Genomic DNA, 19,362 nt, shown 5'->3' with positions numbered 1-19,362 from the left:
TGTTAGTGACTTTTTTTTCCCTGGTCGCTAGGTGGCGCCAGAGATCTCTCCTATTGTCCTTGGGGGCTGTTTTTCGCCTCCCCCCACCCCGTGGGACAGAGAACAGAGCGGGAATGGTAGGGTACACCTCAACAGCTTTGGGGTGCTGTGTCTGCCTTGTGCCCCACCGTCGTGGAGAAACCACGCCCCGAATTTTCGTGCCCCGGGTCTCAGTTCAAAGCCCTCAGTTCCAGGACGCGGGCTGTAGCCCAGATCAGTGGCGCGGGAATGGCGCCTTTTGCACAGCTCCCGTGCCTGGGCGCCTGGTTCCTGCTCACTCAGGGAGGGACCTTCACCTCAGTGAGGACCTCCGCGCGTCTCCCCGCAAGCCTAGGTCGTCTCCCCGCAAGCCTAGGTCGCAGGCGCGGGTACCTGGGCAGCCGCGATCCCGGTCTGCACTTGCTTTTCAAGCGCGCCGAGCGCGCTGCTCTGCCGCTCTCCGCGCAAGCTTACCGGCAGCCCGGGCTGTGTGCGGGTCTCCTGGGGTCTTTGTTCTTCTCTAATGGCGCCCGGAGCCGTTCGCTCACCGCTGCGGCGGATCCTGCAGGGTTCGCCTCAGCTCCCGTTCACGGGGTGTGGTGGCTGCAATAGTTCCTTTCCACTCACAGTCCCGCTTGCTGGGTCGTTTGTTCTTGTGGGTCGTTTTGGTTTGTTGTTTCCCTTGTTTCCCTCCTCTCTGCCGGTCGGAGAGTGCAGCCTCTGTGGGCGGGGGAGGGGAGCAGGGTTCTGCGCTTCCCTCCCTTCTAGTCCTCTTTTATGGCCAGTTTCTTCTTCGGGCAGTTCGCTGGCGTCACCCGTTTATCTTCCGTGTCCCAGTTCTCACTGGGACCTGCTGCTTTTCCTCCCTATTAACTTTTTTTAATGGGAGATCTTACTCGCAGCGTCTCCTCGCCGCCATGTTGCTCCGCCCCCTCAAAAATGCAATTCTAACTGCCTTTTGGAAATGGGAGAAAGGTTGCAGGGAGAGTAGGCAGGGAAACCAATCGGGGCTATTGCTATGTTTAGGCAAGAGAGCAGAGAGATGTGGCCAGGATGGGACATGAGAGAGATAAATACCTTTGAGAGAGGTTGAGTTTGGAAATGGTTGGAAAGGGAGGTGTGGTATAGGTGTTTTCCATTGATGACTCCCAGTCTCTAGCTATTTTGGCAAAACTTAAAGGCAAAGCTCAAGAAAGCTTCTAGATGATGCTTCCCTTATGGGACTTCTTTGCTGTGCTTTGGAATCTGGGGTTTATCCTAAGAGGCTCCTATAATAAGCCAGGCCCTGGCTATTAATTTAAGGACCACTACCCTGGCAAATGGGTCTTAACAAGTTGAAATTTATTTACCTCTCTCCTTATCTCCTTTTGCAGACCTCATATGCCCTACTCCTACTTCCATTGAACATGCAGACATCAGGGTCAAGAGTTATAGCCTGAACTCCAGGGAGAGATATATTTGTAACTCTGGCTTCAAGCGAAAAGCTGGAACATCCAACCTGATTGAGTGTGTGTTTAACAAAACAATAAACACTGCCCACTGGACGACTCCCAATCTCAAGTGCATCAGTAAGTAACTCTCCTACACTATCTCTCCATCCTTCTCGAGGGTATAGGGCTGTAGAGGAAGCCCATCTCAGGAACCAAGAGAGTTGGATTGTGGTTTGAGGTTAAATAAACCAATGGGCCTCTAAACAACAGTTCCTGGAGATAGAAATTTACAGTTTGGGGGTTCAAATTCTAGGCTCAAATCCTGGTTCTGCTACTTACTATCTGTGAGACCTTGGGCAATCGTCTTAACATCTTGAAGTGCTTAGTTCCTTATTTAGAAAATGGACCTGATGTCAATACTGTGGGTTGTAGGAGGATGAAGTGAAACTTGGCAAGTGGTAACTATTCTTGCACCAATGCTTTAAGATTATAGTAGCAAGGATTTGGTGACAGACAGAGTGGGTGCTCACAGCATGCCTGCTTCCAATAGAGTTTCCTTATTTCTCCCTAGGGAATAGCCTGCAGGGAAATTTTTGTCATTCTTCTCCATTGATACCCACCCAGGAATCTGGGGAGAAGCATGGAGCAGAGAATCCCTTAGCTTGGTCAACCATGTCTAGGAGCCATCAGCGCTCAGGAGCAAGTGAGAGGGAAGGTCACCAGAATCTTTTTTTTTTTTTTTAACTAAACAAAACTGCAAAACCATGCCAGCATCTTTGGGGTAGAAGCAACTTAGTGCCATTCCAGAAATACTAAGCCTTTTATTCTAGAAAAATACAAACTAATCCATGGTTGATTCTGATTTGACAAGAGAATTTTGATGGAATAAACATGATTGAGCACTTAGTGCACACTCAGCTGCAAGCAAGATACTTTCTCATATAACATTTGTGAGAATTCTCAACTCCTCTCTGAAGGACAGGGGACAACAAGGGCTATTCTACAGACAATGCACTTGGAGAGCAGGGCTTTCTTATTGAATTTTTAGGGGTTACATAACCCTCTGCCCCATTCCCTTCCCCTGCCTGACCTGATACAGACATCAGAAGCAAAGACAAAATCTTCTCCTTGTTGCAGAGGAATTACTGGGCTGGGGAACATAGTGTCTTGTGACATCAAGCGCAATTGAAGTGATGAGCTGGGTGTGGTGAGAACTTGGAACTCTTACCCTATCTGGTCCAGGGACACATGAGAACCTCTAAGCCAGCGGCAAAAAATCAGGGCTTTTCACTGTAGGAAAAGTTACTGTTTCTTAAAAGTTTGGATGAATGACTTGGTGATGAAGAAGAGTTGTAGGCTCTGAAGAGGGAGAGAAGAGAGACCTGGAATCATAACATTTTAGAACCTAAAGATTACAGGAATCTTTAGGTTTCATTTTGCCCAAAGTTTCCCCACCTTTTACCACTAACAACTGCCTCCATTATTTTTCCTACTTCTTATGCTTTGAATGCTCTTTCTTCTGCCAAACAGGCTGACTCTATTGAGCAATAATGTATTTTCCCATGCAAAAGCTAGCATGAAAAGGCTGAGTTGATACTGACATCACTCCAATAAAAAACAAATGTGATACTTATCTTGTGCTGACTTTTGAAAGGCTAGAAAAGTAGTGTGCAGCCTATGTTTGCACTTGCATTGTGACTGCAGGTTGGGAGATAGTGTTATTTCTTGTGCATCTGACTTATTTCAGAATCCAGAGACATTCACTTTCAATTTAGATATTTATTTTTAATTATATCCAGTTCTGAAGCCACCTCAGGCTCCATCTCAGAATCATAAATGCCATGTGGTTATCCTCTCTCTAGGAGACCCCTCCTTGAGTCATCAAAAGTCACCCACCATCGTAGCACCACCAAGGGTGACCCCAGAGCAAGAGAGCCCTTCCCCTTCTGGAACAGGTAGGAATGTGGGAAACTTTGTAAGGATTCCCATTCCCTGCTACCACTCAGATCCCACAAATCCCTCTGATTCATGGACCTCTACTGGGATTCCACTGCAAACTTATATAATAGAACATACTTATTATTAAAATCAAGAGTAAAAATTTATGTCAGCTTAAATTTTTCTTAAATCAAAGTTGCTTGATATCCAGGTTTCATATGTGCATCATTAATAACAATTTAAAACTCACTCTTTATATGTTGGTTTGAACTTAGTTATGGATGCACATTCTTGTCAAGAACTGGAGAGGGTCAGAGGTTATTCCTACCTCATGTTAGCCACAGTTTCAGGGGCGCCACCAAAAATACAACACTCCTGGATCTGACAAAGAAGTTTCTTAGAGCAGGCAGCATACCTGCACCAGCCTCTCATCCCAGCCACTCAGGGGCAATGCAGACCTGGGAGAGGAAACCTGAGCTCAAGGAACCTGAGCCTTTTCTAATGGGGACGAACAAGTATGCCCTTGCTCTCGAGAGATGCTGTCTCCATCTTCAAAAACAATATAGGCATAAAATAGATGACTGGATCCAGAAAATGTGGTATATATACGCAATAGAATATTATTCAGCAATCAAAAAAGATAAACTCATGCCATTCACAGCAACATGGGTGCCTTGGGGAAGGAAATTCTATGGGAACTCAACCTGAGGGGGTGGGGGGAAGCAAATGTTGTTTAAAAATTAAAAAAAAATAAAATAAAACTATATAGGCACACCTCAGAGATATTGTGGGTTCAGTTCCAGCCAACACAATAAAGCCAATATCACACAAAGCAAGTCCGCTAATGTTCTGGTTTCCCAGTGCCTTTGAAAGTTACGTTTACATGATACTGTAGTCTAGTCAGTGTGCAACAGCATGATGTCTTTTTAAAAAGTACACATACTTAATTAAAAAGTAATGTATTGCTTAAAAGTCATACCATCATCTGAGCCTTTAGCAGGTGGAAGGTTTTATAAGAAACACATATCTGTGGAACTCAGTGAAACAAGTCATCCTTGAAGAGAGTGGAGGAAGGGCGATCAGTCCTCTAGGAGAGATGTACAGAAATCTGCGAGAACCATGAGATTCACCTCCCGTCAACCCCAATTATCAGCAAATCAAGTTTGATGGCTCTTAGAAGCCTCCTCTAATTAAAAAAAAAAAAAAAAAAAAAAAAAGCCTGGATCTACTCAATTCTTTGGAGTCTTTAAATTATGTGCACCATGATAAATAACTATGAATCCTTTAGCGTTCTCAAAAATCCTGTGGTTATTCCAGATGGGTAAAGATGCTACCCATTTAAGTGATTTTCCTAAAGAGCCCCGGGGCTCTGTTCCTGCGGGGAGGGTTGGCCCAGGGCAGGCTCAAAAGACACCACAAGACACTCCTAAGTATTAAGTCCACTTTCTTCTGGAACTGAGAAAAGAGACTATTCTAAATATGTATGTTCTCCATGTCTTGAACTTTCTACAGAGCCATCTTTCACTTTCAAGTCAGACACCACAGTGGCCACAAAGCCAGCTACCGTACCAGGCTCCAAGCTGACGCCATCCAAACCTCCTTCTGCAGGAACCACAGAAGTAGTCAGTAACAAGCACTCCCAAGCCCCATCTCAGACAACAACAAAGAGTATGGAACACACTACCTCCACTTTGCCCGAGACGCCAGGTTAGCACTGGCTTTGCACAATTTAGGAGGCAACTCCCTGAGTACTGCTGCTGAGATGAGGGTGGGCTCTGGAGCGGGCCAACAGCATTTCCTCCCAACATCCAGTCCAAGTCAGGAGACTCTCTGCTGCTGCCTTCTGCTGCAGCCACCTTGCTCTGCTCTCTGTCCCCCCTGTTCCATCCTGCCATAAAAGAAGTCCATCTCCCAGATATGACAAGACTAATGGCACTAAACTGCCTCTGCCAAGATTCTGAATCTCTATTATCTTCCCAATATGGGAGACAGAGGTGCCTTCTGCAGCATAGAGGCACAATCTAGGAGATGGAGGAGCTCTTGCTAACTAGAATCTTCTGTGAGGGCACATCTGATCCTCATGCATGACCCAGCATCTAAATGAATTACTCTGCTTGTTCTTGCTAAAGCAAGTTTGGTTCTGCCAGTCATATATCTCTCAGAGTGTAAGATGAGAGTCAAACTGTGCATAATTTCTCCTGCTTAATGAAAAATGAGTTCCTTTAAATGATAGCCATAACTGAGCTGCAATCTCTTCTCTGCAGGTGCACACACACACAGCGCCACAAGCATCACGGGTAAGTGTTTCCTCTGTCACCACGGTGTCTGTGTTCAGGGGTCCTCAGCCCGGCGCTGAACAGTCCTGGTGTGTGCATGCTCCCTGCATAATCACTAACAGCACCGCTTCAATGCTTGAAATCTTGATTGAGAAATCTTGATTGCTCTATTTATGCAACTCTTTATATGACATGACACAAAAGGAGGTAGAGTAAAAGTAAGTTCCATCTCTGACTGAAAAATCCCCTTGCAGGGAGGAAGGACTGCTGCTACCAGGTTTCTGTGCAACCTTCCAGAGAAAGTGGGCGTGCAGACAGCACACTGATGATGCCTGAATCAGGATGGATAGGTATTCCACTTTGACCACTCCGCAACGTGTTTCACATAATGGTATATCTTAGACAGCCTTCATTTCAGTACACAAAACCACCTCATCTTTTTAACAGCTACAAAAATCTTCCTTTGTATGGACTTGCCTCAATTAGTTGGCCACCCCCTTATTTGGGGCAAGTGATTGCTTACATTCTTTGACTGATTAATTGGATTAAACAATGATTGATTGGATTAATTATCATTTTGCATATGAGCAAGTACATCTGTAGGATAAAAATCTACAGATAAAATTTTTGGGCCTCCCCGGTGGCGCAGCGGTTGAGCGCTGGGTTGCGAAGCTGCCCGCAGCCTCTGCAGGGCCGGTTCGATCCCCAGCTGCTCCCCGGCCCTGGAGAAGGGTCCCACATGGCGCGCAGACCTCTCCTGCCGCCCGCTGCTCCCCTCAGAAGTGTGCTTCGGTCCTTCTGCCTGCTCTGCTCCCCGCTCTGGCTCTGGTGAATTCTCTCACCCTCCCGCGCTTCTGACTGTACCCAGTGCTTGTATAAATAAATAAAAAAAATCTTAAAAAAAAAGCAAAATTAAAAAAATAAATAAATAAATAAAATTTGAGACCTTCTTTTCTACATAGATTTTCAAACAATTATTTTAGTATTGAGCTCAGCTTTGTGAGAAGCTATAAGCGATGCTCTGCCACCGGAACTGCTCGGTGATTGTTAACCGAATGTTTTAATCAGCCCATTGATACTAGTGATATGATATTTTATTTTCGTAGATAAGCTATATAAGTGATTATCACACTCTTAAAAGTTGATATTTTAATTCAACAGAAAATGATAAACAGTAGATAATTGATAAATACTGAATGAGTGAGTAAATAAATAAGTGAATATGAAGATTCTAACATCTTTAGGATAGTCTGGATATATGTCATTTCATTGTCTTTAATATCTACGGGCTTATGTAGCTGGCCTTTTTACCAATAACTTTATTCCAATATCTAATCTCTGATCCTTGCTAGGCTATTTTGAAAGATCCTTTTATAAAATAAAGGGTTAGAATGTCACCAATCACAGTGTTTATTACACTGTCGATTCATTTAATACATAGTAGTGACAAGTTTGTTTTTCAAAATGCATTATACTACTAGTCTTTCAGACATGAAATAGATACACTCCAGTCGGTTTGCTCAGGCTTTACAGGAGCTACCTCTGCATTATATCTTTCATCTGTTTATTCAGTATAAACTGAGTTCCTAGTCTGTGCTAGGAACTCCCATTCACCACAGTGAAATGCAAATTCCCATTAAAAAGCAAAGGACACTTTAATCTATTTAGTGTTAAATTATTATTATCTATGTTAGATTATAAAATATCTCAATAATGTATCGAGAACCTACTCTGAACTCAGTCCAGTAAGTGATAGAGAAGAGCCCCTGACCAGGAATAATGAGTTCACAACCTTACTTTAAAGTTGCCTCCGTGGGATCCAAGGACTCTGGTCCTAGCAATATCAGAAATACTGCATCCCGACTGCCTAGTTTGCAGGGTTGTGCTGAGAGTCCCTGTATATTCACAAAGGACATTTTCATCGCCCACATCTAACAGAGGTCTGTGCTATCTGGGTCACCATCCCTGCCTTAGATCTCACACGCTGAGGCTGAAGTCCAGCTGGGAAGCTACGGTACTTCCCATGCAGTCATCATCTTCTCCTCCTCCCTCTCTCCTCTTCTGTCTCACCAAATCTCTTTCTCTTCAATCCATGCACCTTCCCAGGAAGGAAATGCGTGCAGAACCTGGAAGCTTAGTGACACTATTTCAGCTTCTTTACTAAACTTCCCCAGGATGTAACTGGTGAAGAAGCCAAGGATCAGGGTTAAATCACTGAACTCAAATTGCTTTGTTCCAGAAGTGGTCTTCTCGACTCAGTTTCTATTCACACTAAAAGAAACAGGAAGGAGCATTGTGAAAGTGGAACTACAGATTTATTAACTTGCCTTTTCCAATAAATCTCTCCACGAAGAGTAAATGCATACCAAGTTCATTAGTCAATATGTAGAAATAGCTTACAATTGGATCTAACATCTCTGCTAAAAAAAAACTATTTCTTTTTCTTAGTTATACTAATGATTAATGTTAAATCTGGAAACTCAAATCATCTTTCACTAATTTCCCATGTTTACCGTTACTTCTTTTCTAACATTTTTCAATGCTTGTTTTTATTTACTTGGGTAGTTACTTGCTTTTATAATTTTACTGCTTGTTTTTTTTTTTTATTACATGGATGGTGGTGGGGAAAAAGGAATTTGGTTTTATGGTTGCTCTATGCGGGGAATTAAACAAACAAATAAAAAGTAAAACAAATTAGCGTGACCTTAAAAGTAAATAAAGAGGCCTCACTGGTGGCTCAAGGGGTTAAGCACCGCACTATGAAGCAAAACGCAGCCTCTGCAGCGCGAGTGAAATCCCCAGCCGGCCAGAGAGAAACCCATGTGGTGAAGCAGATCTCCCCTGTCTCCCCGGCTGCTCCCCTCAGCAGTGTGTTTCAGTCAGTCTGCCTGTTCTGTTCCCCACTCTGTCTCTGGTGAATCCTCTCACCCCCACATCTCTGTTCTGTACCTCAGCTCTTGTATGCATAAATAAATAAATCTTTTGGGGAAGAAAAAGTAAATAAAACTTCCTCTTTAAAAAAACAAAAACAGTTTCACTTACCCTGCCCTGGGACTAAGTCCTCTTCTACAGAAACATCACACTCTTCCTAGATTGTCTAATAAATTTCAAAGGCTGTCACCACCACTGGCCTTCCACCCTGAAGTTCTTTTCAACTCAGTCAAAACAAGTTTCTTCCTTTTCCTAAGCTCTCTTATTCTCCTCTCACCTATAATACTACTTCTTTCTCCTTCCCACTCTTCCTCTGCCATAAAAAGGTACAAAGAACAATAATGAAAATGGAAGGGGAGGGGAAAGCACTGCATGGTGTTGTTTCTAAGTCAGGATTCTGTGAAGTTGAAGGGGGATGTTGTACCAGGGGACACCTAAGGAGGAATTCTGCCCTATTTTCTTAACTTGGGATTAACAGTCATATTTCTGGCCTCCTCGTCTTCATACCTCCACCCTAGCTTCTGGTCTCTGAGGCCCCTCCTCTCCCCTCCTGACTTACTCCATCCTTGCCCCATCACCCTTGTCATCTGCGTCACTTTGCTCAAGAGGTACAAGGTCTAGGAGGAGGAGAACAGGAATAGTGTGAAGGGGCAGTGCTATTAGGAAAGAAGTGCACTTCTTGTTCAGATGTAGAATTGATTGAATTGCACAGACCTCAAGAAATGTTAGTAACAGTGAACTGGTTGGGAAGGCATTTGGATCTTCAGGAATGTAAATTGCAAAGGATTTTTAGATTCTTAGAAATGAATCTGCTGTGAGGACTTTCAGCACGACAACAGCTGAGTTCTGTTCTTTCATAGTGGCAATCTCCGTACCTGTCATCATATTGTGTGGTGCAGTTGCATCTTTCCTGGCATGTCACAAAAACCCAAGGTAAGTAGCACAGGAGAGTCACAGTGGGCAAGATTCCTCCAATCCTATGAGAATTGCATTATGCATTATGACTGTGGGCGCCCTCTCAAAGGAACATACCTTTCCTGTTCCTGACTCCAGCTCGCACTCTCACCCCTTTCTCTGTTGGCCAAAAGACATGTCACTGAGCCAGATCTAGAGAGCTCTTTCCTTCACAAGCAAGTTTCAGGTCACCAGTGGGAAATGGAGCTGTGAGAGCTAACTGGTGACGGGGTCAGTTTACCAAAATCCAATGCAGAAAGAATGCACCAAATGACAGAGTTGGTAGATAACGCAATTTGCATCAGTTCTTATGATATAGTCATGAATATATTCTACTTGAATGTACTCATTAAATATGGATAAAGTTTCTGGTAATATAATATACTCATTCACTTTGACCTGATTTTTTGTATTTATAATAGTTGGAATTCTCCATTTCAGCATTTGGGACAAGATTTGTTTCTGACACTTGCTGAAATTTCAGTTTTTCTTTCTTTTTATTTTCTTTAGGCATTTTTGTCATTCTTTCATAAGACCTCAAATGGCCTACTGGTCTTAATTTCATACTTCTATCATTAATGAGCAGCATTTCAGCATTCCACAGTGATAAGACTGCTCTGGATCTATCAGCAATACACATACATGATTATTAGATTTGTTGAAACGAAACTTTCGGTTACTAGTTATAAAATATTCTGTTAAGAATAGCATAACAATATATTGTTTAGCCTAATATTGCCACAGGAAGTCCATGAAATGCTACTCTAAGGACAAAATGAAAAAACAATCTAAAAATTCACTTAAATTCTTCAAGGACTGTCAATACCACCCCAAGCAATAAGTAATGTCACAAACCTCATAAATCATAAATGTAATAGAAAGCAGCAAGCTAAGATTGATAAACTACTCAAAAATTTGTCAAAGCAATCCAAAAGATGCTACAATGTTGGCAAAATAGAAAATGACTTTTAAAAGGATTTTCAAAATGTCATTATAAAAACAATTTCCACATAAAAATGTTGGAGTTACATTTTTTTTTTAAGATTTATTTATTTATACAAGAACTGAGGTACATACAGTCAGAGGCATGGGAGGGTGAGAGAATTCACCAGAAACAGAGCGGGGAGCAGAACAGGCAGACGGACCAAAGACACTGCTGAGGGGAGCAGAGGGCGTGGCAGAAGAGGTCTGCCTCACCATGTGGGTATCTCCCTGGCTGGCCGGCACTCGAATCCACGCTGTAGAGGCTGCAGACAGCTTCACAGTGCGGAGCTCAACCTGCTGCGCCACCAGGGAGGCCCTAGAGTTATATTCTTAACAGATTATAGCAACTAAATCTATTTATTTAATATATTATAAAGGAATACATTTTCTTTTTTAGGAATAATTTTAAAAGTTTTTTAATTTTTTAAATTATTTAAAAAATAAATTAAAAAATATTTTTTGAGGTAATGTTGGTTAACAACACTGCATGTGATTCAGAGGCAGAGAACCACACCCTCTCATCCATTGTGCCCCTCCCCATGGTATTACCCTTCCCCCATAACCTTGATTCCAGTCAGTTTTCTAGGGCTTGTAATTGGTTTGGTTTTGTCCGACCTTTTGCTTCATTCACTAGACTCCATATATAAATGAAACCATCAATATTTGTCTTTTACCTTCTGACCTATTTAACTTAGCATTCTCCACTCTAGTTCCATTTATGTTGTCACAAATTGCGAAAGTACATTGTTTTTTAATAACTGAGTAGTATTCCATTATGTATATATACCACATCTTTCTAATCCACTACTCTGTCCTTGGGCACTTAGGTTGTTTCCATTACTTACTTGGCGATTATAAACTCAGCTGCAATGAACACAAAAGTGCAGATGTCCCTTCAAATTAGTTTGCTTTTGCTGAAGATATATTCTTAAAAAGAATTTATAAATGTGTTATTTATGGCCAATAAATATTCTTATAAGAGGAAAATAACAATATTCGCTGACTACACTAAAAAAATATTCATGTACAGGGCCTCCCCTGGTGGCACAGGCAGTTGAGCACAGTGCTGTGAAGTTGTCCGCAGCCTCTGTAGCGCCAGTTCAATCCTGGCAGGCTGGCAAGGGTCCTACATGGCGTGGCAGACCTCTCCTGTCTTGCCTGCTGCTCCCTTCAGCAGTGTATTTCAATCAATCTGCCTATTCTGTTCCCCGCTCTGTCTCTGGTGAATCCTCTCACCCTCTGTGCATCTGGCCTGTACCCCAGTTCTTGTATACATAAATAAATAAATCTTTAAAAAAATATATTCATGCATATATATCATTAAGAAGAATTGGTAAATCTGATAAATGTGGCCACTTGGTCATTTGGTGACAATTCTTTCCATAAACTGATTTTTTTGCAAATTGTTTCCTAGGTTTCTCATTCAATTAAGTTGGCTTTTAGAGAATTATTTTGGTAATTTGGCTCAGATATATAGTTTCAAGGAGTTCATAGTGCTTATTTGCAAATGTCCTAAAAAGCTGCTTCCCCTCAGGAGGGAGATTATATAATCCATGGACATAATTGCTGACCCAAATGTATCATTCAACCACACAGGTCAACGTGGAAATAAGATGTTCTGCCTCTCCTGTTCCTAGTTATTCAAGAACTGATTCATGTACTTTCTTTGCTTAACACTAGATGCCAAGTACTATTTTAAAAGCTTATAAATATTATACCATTTTTTATCAAGCTGATCACATCTAGCCAGGCCCCTCATTATTCTGTCCTTTTCTTATTCCTACCATTTGAACTATTGTTTTTGAACAGAGAATTGACAAAGTCCAGGAATTTGCTCCAACAACATCAGTAAATCTTTGGCAAATGAGGGATGTAAAAAAAAAAAAAAGATTTCAATATTCTCTAAGAATGGAGGCAATCTAGGTTTTCTCCCTCGGAGAATTCCATGGGGACTATCTGTTCATTTGACTTAAGGGTGCCCATCGCCTCTTTTCAAAACCTGTGACTTACATGCTTTATAGGCAAACTTTTCAGATACCCAGTGCTGAAACGGAAAACACAGAAGATATACCAATGACGAGGGAAATCAACTACAGAGAGGAAGACACAGAAAGCTACGCTTACAACGAACGTCACTCCATGGAAAACCAGAGGCCAGCAAGGGCGCCAACACTGCTCTAACTGAAGAGGACCCAGATAAGACTCAAGGAGTTGGACTCCAGGGTAAAGCCCTCCAGGATGAGGAAATGTGCAGTATCATTTTATTGTCTGTGCCCAGCCTAGGAACTGCCTGGATGATAGGTTCTCCAGGCATAGGATGGAAGCTGTCTGTGTTGCCGCACTGCCTTGCATTGCCCTGTCTAAGGCAGAAAGTGGAGTGTCTCAGCTCTCCTGGAAGTTGCTGAAAGCCTCCAGACCTCCTATCCAGGTTTTTTATTTCACTGTGACATTTATTCAGGACAGCTTTTCTACTCGACTATCTTCCTTCCCTCATCCTGACTTGCAGTTTACAAAGAAAAGAAATATACCTGAGACTCTTAGTTAATTCCAAGTCTTTTCTCCTGACTTGAGAGGCGTCTACAAGCATGACACCAGCATTTCAGCTCCTAAAAACTCTCCATTCAGGTGCTCTGCATGCATTGAGAGCCAATAAAGAAAAGGAATAGAGAGATTATCAGTGCCCAATGGATCCTCTTAATTGAAGTGTTTTTCAGAATAAAAAAAAAGAACTGAGTGACATTTTACAGACATGCATCTATATTTATACTTCTTTGTCTAGTATATCCAAATGTTATATATTATTTGTATTTTGAAATTGTACCTTGTATAAACGAAATAAAACATCTATTTTCAATACGAAAAAGTGCTAAGAATATAACAATCACTAAGCAGAAATGTATCACAAAAACAAAAAGAGAAAAAGAGCAGATTATAGAGTTCCAAATGGGAAGAAGAGGGAGAAGGATCAAAACAGGGGAGAGAAGAGCACAAGGGACTATGGTGATGGTGCATGGGTGAATTGGTGGTGGGGATTCCATGGGGACTACACCTGAGAGGAGAAAGTATACATTGTACAAGAACGATGTAAAATATATATATGTGTGTGTGTGTGTGTGTGTGTGTATAAAATAAACTTGTATTTAAATACCACCCCCCAAAAAAAAGAAAAGAAAGAAGGTGCAGCCTAGAACTGGACCAGATGAGTTTTGGTGAATTCTTTTTTTTTTTTTTTTTTTTAATAGAGGCATGTTTTATTTATTTATTTATTTGTTTGTTTATACAAGCACTGGGTACAGTCAGAAGCGCGGGAGGGTGAGAGAATTCACCAGAGCCAGAGCGGGGAGCAGAGCAGGCAGAAGGACCGAAGTACACTGCTGAGGGGAGCAGCGGGCGGCAGGAGAGGTCTGCGCGCCATGTGGGACCCTCCTCTGGTGGCCGGGGAGCAGCCGGGGATGGAACTGGCGCTGCAGAGGCTGCGGGCAGCTTCGCAACCCAGCGCTCAACCGCTGCGCCACCAGGGAGGCCCTAGTTTTGGTGAATTCTTAATAGGATTTCCATGTGAGAAGCAACAAGTGGTAGGCTATGGCCCAGGCACAGCTGTCCGCACACTATCGTGCATTGCTTTGCTTTTCTTTACTGTTTATGACACTTATAAAATCAGGAGCTTAATGCACCTCTTCATTTTATAGATGAGAAAACTTGAGCCTAGAGTTTACTTGCCCAAAGAAAAGGGACTCAATTAATGCTAGGAATGAGGCCAGGGTTGGGGGGCAGGGGCAGCAATCTCTACTATAAATCACACCCACCTGCCCCACCAGCCAGCCAAGGGCACCCGGGTGGCCATGGCAGGTATTTAGGAGGTGGGGCATAGGCATAGCAAGTGCCATTGCTTACTGACGTTTATATCTCAATTCAGATGTTTTCGCTAAACTGAAGGCAGGCAGGGATTTAAAATTGCTGGTGTTGGGAATTTTAGAGCCACACCATTTTCACTTCTGCAAGTATCTTTTTCAACAAGTAGAAAAACTCACAGTTAACACTGGACCTGGGCTACTGTATTCTGGCTTAAATTACCTGATTACCCAGAACCTGATTGAGGAAACTTTTTCCGTCTCTTCAGCTGCTTGCCCCTAAGTTTTCAGAGTTTGCTATTAATTGGATCCAGATTGTTTTTGGTTAAGGAGTTTTATGAGTGTGATCCTTATTATTTTAAAACTCTGATTTCACAGAAAACACAAGCCAAAATTGGGCGGATGTTTACTGAAACTAGACTTCTGCAAGATTTCCATTAGGTGTGGTTAGTTCAGAGAGTGGCTCAAATTCACCATTGTCTCTGGAAGAGTGACAGAAAAAATGAGCTCTGGGAAAGCCTGTAAAGCATCAAGCTGAGTAAATCTCATAAAAATTAGGTCTAGTGATGGAAGTTAACAAAGTAAAGTGGAGATGAGGTCTGAACAGACCAGAGGGTGGGAGTGGAGAATAAGGACTTTTTTGTTAGAGGACTAAAGGGGTAAAGTGAGTTTTTATCAGATGATGTAGTCCTTCTGTAGAAATGTTTAAGTAATGTTTAAGTATGGAGTGGAGCCTGCAGGGGAGGCGCAAAGGCCGCATGGCTGCCAGCCCAGTCCTGGCTGGGCCTGAGCACTGACAGGTGAGCCTCCCGCTCTCACGGAGATCTGCTGCTCCAGGCCAGAGGTGGGTGTGTGATGCATGCAGTGGGTGAGGAGGGGAGTAGCTGCTGCTGTGACTGGCTGTGGAGAGAGCAGGCACTGCATCCTCTGTGCAGGGTGCACAGAGCATGAGGGCGAGCTGCAGGCCACACTGCTTCGGTATAACCACTTGTTTAGAGGTCATTCGCTCCAGCGACCCCACCATGAAAGGCCAGGCCAGGGAGGATCAGAAAAGGTGTTCGCTAAAGGCAGAGAGAAAAAAATCCAGCATTGGAAGAAGGTAGATGACTACAAAGTCCTTGAATAAGACTCAGTATTTTGATAAATTATCTTATACTATCATGGTACCATATAGCCCCTTTGCCTTCATGCCAGGAAAACTTGTCCATACCAATGAAGTCATTGTTTATTTGGGGACAGATGGCTGACAAAGTGCTCAGCAAAGCAGGCTGTGGGCTTAATCCACCACAGTAAAGAACATGTAAGAAAAACAATACATGACATAAAAAGAGTGATGAAAAATTTCTAATCCAGACTGGAATTCATAGATATGCAGAAGATGAGTGATGCTGCAGGTTGATGGGTTCTGATGAGAGGTAGGGTTCAGATAAGTGGGATCTTTGGGTTACCACTGAGAAGTTTCTGCAGAGTGCCCCTTTAAGTGGCCGATGGTGAGTTTGCCAGAAGAGGCTTGCACAGACACTGGTCGGTGAAGGTTAGATCCCAAAAGGGCAGGTTTATTAGGGGAAAAAAAGGAAAGAAGACACTTGCACAGTTACAAGTGGGCAGAAAGAGCTGGATTTGAGGGGATGAGTTTGTCACAAGAGACGCCTGCATAGACACAGGCAGGCAGTCTTGGGAGGAAAGCTGAATTTTGCCAGGGCTGGAGTTGTTCTTTTTTTTTTTTTTAAGATTTATTTTATTTATACAAGAGCTGGGGTACAGGCCAGAGATGCGGGAGGGTGAAAGGATTCACCATAGGCAGAGCGGGGTGGAGTTGTTCTTACAGAGTGTTCCTTTTTTATGGAGGAGTACATTCCTTTGTGAAATTTTTATCTGTAGTTTTATCACTTCTAGAGTGTCACTGGGTTAATTTGTCAGGACCTGTGATTCTCTGTGCTGTCCCTCAGCATATCCCCACCTTTGGTTTGAGCCTACTGATTTATTTATTTATTGGTTGCATAGAAGACCTGGGATGTAGGCCAGAGGTTGGGGAAGGGGGGAGAAGAAAGGAGGGCGGTTTCACCAGAGACAGAGTGGGGAGCAGAACAGGCAGATTCACTGAAATATACTGCTGAGGGGAGCAGCAGGCGAGACAGGAGCTATCTGCTTGCACCTACTGGTATTTCCTATAGGAGTCCGTTGTAATGACTGACAATTCCCATATCCCTCTCTCTGGGTCTCACTTAAGGACTTTTCATTTCTACAGCTGGTTTAATCATTTCCACCCCCCATCTTTAGTGTCTGCTTTGTGATGCCTCCATCCCAAATTTTCTACTCGAAGCCTCCATCAAAGTGAAATTGATGATATGAGAGGAAATTAACAGTGATTTTGAATTTAAAGCAAAGCTTCATAAACCTCACTCATAAACTTTGCTCCGAACCAAAAAATTCAGGTATTTTTGAAGCAGATTTTTGCAAAAGATGTAAAAATTCAAGGATTTGCTTGCTGATAAGGATCTGTGGGGCGAATTTGAAGAACTAGAGTGACAAGAATTGCTGGGTGAATTTGATAGTAAGCCTGATACTGTGATTAGAAGTGGAGAAGATACAAGCATAGGGCACAAATAGCTTCATGACTTCAAGGTTACAGAATGATAGGGAAGAGGTTTTTAAATAGCCACCTAGTAGCAAAACCTTCAAGAAGTAGTTTAAGTGCCTTTAAAATGCTAAAGCAAATAATATAATTGTTGAATATACTTGAAAATTTAAGTTTCTTAAAAATGGTCCATAAAATGTACACTATTACAAATATGCTAAGCATTTCTATCTGGAAACTCATATACCCTATTATGGTTAATTTTCATGATTAAAAAAAAAATTCCCAGTCGGTTTTCTCCTGAAACTCTTTATTATGTAGATGTTCAATTCTTATATTGGTTCTGATTATTTCCTTTTTCAACCTTTGTTTTGGCTCTACTTTCTGCATATTTTTCTCAATGGATCCTTCCAACAGTTTTTTAGGGCTTTTTGATTTCTATAATACTTTTATCTACAAATATTTGTATACAGTAGGTGTTACAATAATGTTCCTTTGTTATAATGTTGATGAAAAGTAAACAATGCCAGTTTATGTTAAAGTATTTCAGGATCTATGCTCAGCGAAATAAGCCAAAAACAAAAAGAAAAATACCGGATGGTCTCACTCATAGCAGGAATCTAGAAAACTTAAATAAGGGACCAGGAAAATGAATAACTATAAGAAAGTGAAAATCAAAATCAACAAAAAACTATGAACCAGAGACACTTTTTGGGGGGTGAGGGGCGGGAGGGGAGGGATTGGGGTCAGAATGGGGGGGTTGCAATTGTATGGGGAATATAAAAATAAAATTTATTATTTAAAAAAAAAAAATTACCAAAGCAAAAAAAGAAAAAAAAAAAAGTATTTCAGAATCTGCTTTCAACATGTCATTGTGCTCAAGTCAAAGTTGCCAATAGCCTGTTAACGTCATTGAGGACTTACTAGATCCGGTTTTTTCACAACTGCAGTATCTTCTCTTATTCTCTGAATACATTTAAGATATTTAGCTGTTTTCATCTCCCCACACACTATTTCCTCACAATTGATTCTTTTGTTTCTTTTGATACCCAGTGTTCATTTCAGAAGCTCTTTTCAGGTATTCAGCAATCCTTGATTACTTCCTCTTAACAAATTTGAAACTTTTAAGCACTTGTGTGGGGTTTGAAGATTGTAGGCCCCCTACACTGAGTAAGTTGGCTGGTCAATTTCCTTAGGGACCTCCAGCATCACTGTCAGTGTTTTTACTGAAGTTGGTTATACTTCCTAGAGTCGAAACTGAGTCTCATACCTAGGGAATGTGTGTGTGCACAGGTGTGTGTGCATGTGTGTTTGTGTATATAAAAGTTATATGTTGCAATCCTAGCCTCCAAGGGAAGAGTATCAACCCCCTTTGGGGAGTGATGAGGTCATAAGAGTGGAACCTCATGCATGGAGTTAGTACCCTTGTACAAAACTCCATAGAGGCCCCTTACACCTAGGCCCTTGTGAGAACATAGAGAAGACAAACACCTATGACCCAGGAAATGGGCTTCTCACCAAACACCAAAAATACCTGCACTTGGACTCTCAGCCTCCAAGCTGGTTATGAGCCACCCAGTCTGTGGCGTTCCCTCATAGCAGCCCCAGCATACTAAGACAATGGCCTTTTTTTAATATGGCCCCTGCCCTTGGTGATATTTTAAAATATCTATAGATGAATATCTTAGGTTGGTCTAGTATCATCACCTCGTTATTTTTTTACAAATCTTAAATCTGAAATATATCTTGAGAATAATTTTGTGAGAAGACAAACTAATGCATAGTCTCCAACACACTATGGTGTTTTAACACACCTATTGTAAGAATATTATTTTATTTCAAATACCATTTAAACAAACGCAATATAACATAACATTTATTTTTATATGGGTAACTGTCAAAATCTCTCTATAGAGGATAAAATGAAAGAAGATGGAGACAAATTTGAAATGCTCTCTTTGAAACAAATAACTAGAGCTTCCTATAAATGTATTACTGATTCTTATTAGAATTCAAAAAGATCTCTAACTTATCAAAAAGGTGTATTTAAAAACTATGAATCAAAGAAAAATAGTTGTAATTAGTTCATAATTGTTTTTCTTCTCACTATCATGGTTAAGAAAAGCAGAAAATTTTATACAAAAATATATTCACAACTAATGAAATCATGGAAGCCTCTTAGAGATTACACTTTTAAAAGGAATAGATACTTCATTTTCATGTAGAGTTCAGTTTATATTTTTTAGTAATGCTTTTATTTGTCTCATCTACTCACCTATGTTAAAATAATAGGGTATGTTTAATACTTATTTTAAAAATTTATATTTTTACCGGATATTTAAACATTGTTTTTCTGTTTGAAACACACCAGATATTGTTTTTAAAATCTTAACACTTAGGTC

The 19,362-nt window shown here is 41.6% G+C and overlaps 1 protein-coding gene across 1 annotated transcript in view; it reads left to right on the top strand.

Moving 5' to 3' along the window:
• The window catches only part of IL15RA (interleukin 15 receptor subunit alpha), a 47,984-nt gene extending 34,709 nt beyond the window's left edge, over positions 1-13,275 (top strand). The window contains exons 2-8 of the mRNA XM_054694675.1: positions 1,392-1,586; positions 3,311-3,403; positions 4,899-5,093; positions 5,651-5,683; positions 5,917-6,012; positions 9,454-9,526; positions 12,553-13,275. Of these exons, the coding sequence (XP_054550650.1) occupies positions 1,392-1,586; positions 3,311-3,403; positions 4,899-5,093; positions 5,651-5,683; positions 5,917-6,012; positions 9,454-9,526; positions 12,553-12,712 (845 nt within the window). The 3' untranslated portion in view covers positions 12,713-13,275. The remainder of the gene's footprint in view (positions 1-1,391; positions 1,587-3,310; positions 3,404-4,898; positions 5,094-5,650; positions 5,684-5,916; positions 6,013-9,453; positions 9,527-12,552) is intronic.
• The last annotated feature ends 6,087 nt before the right edge of the window (positions 13,276-19,362 follow it).

This window comes from Talpa occidentalis, unplaced genomic scaffold (genome assembly GCF_014898055.3).
Source record: "Talpa occidentalis isolate TD23 unplaced genomic scaffold, MPIMG_talOcc4v2.1 talOcc4.14, whole genome shotgun sequence".
NCBI classification, from domain to species: Eukaryota; Metazoa; Chordata; class Mammalia; order Eulipotyphla; family Talpidae; genus Talpa; species Talpa occidentalis.
The sequence above is the reverse complement of the archived record's forward strand: the minus strand, read 5'-3'. Positions and strand labels throughout refer to the sequence as shown.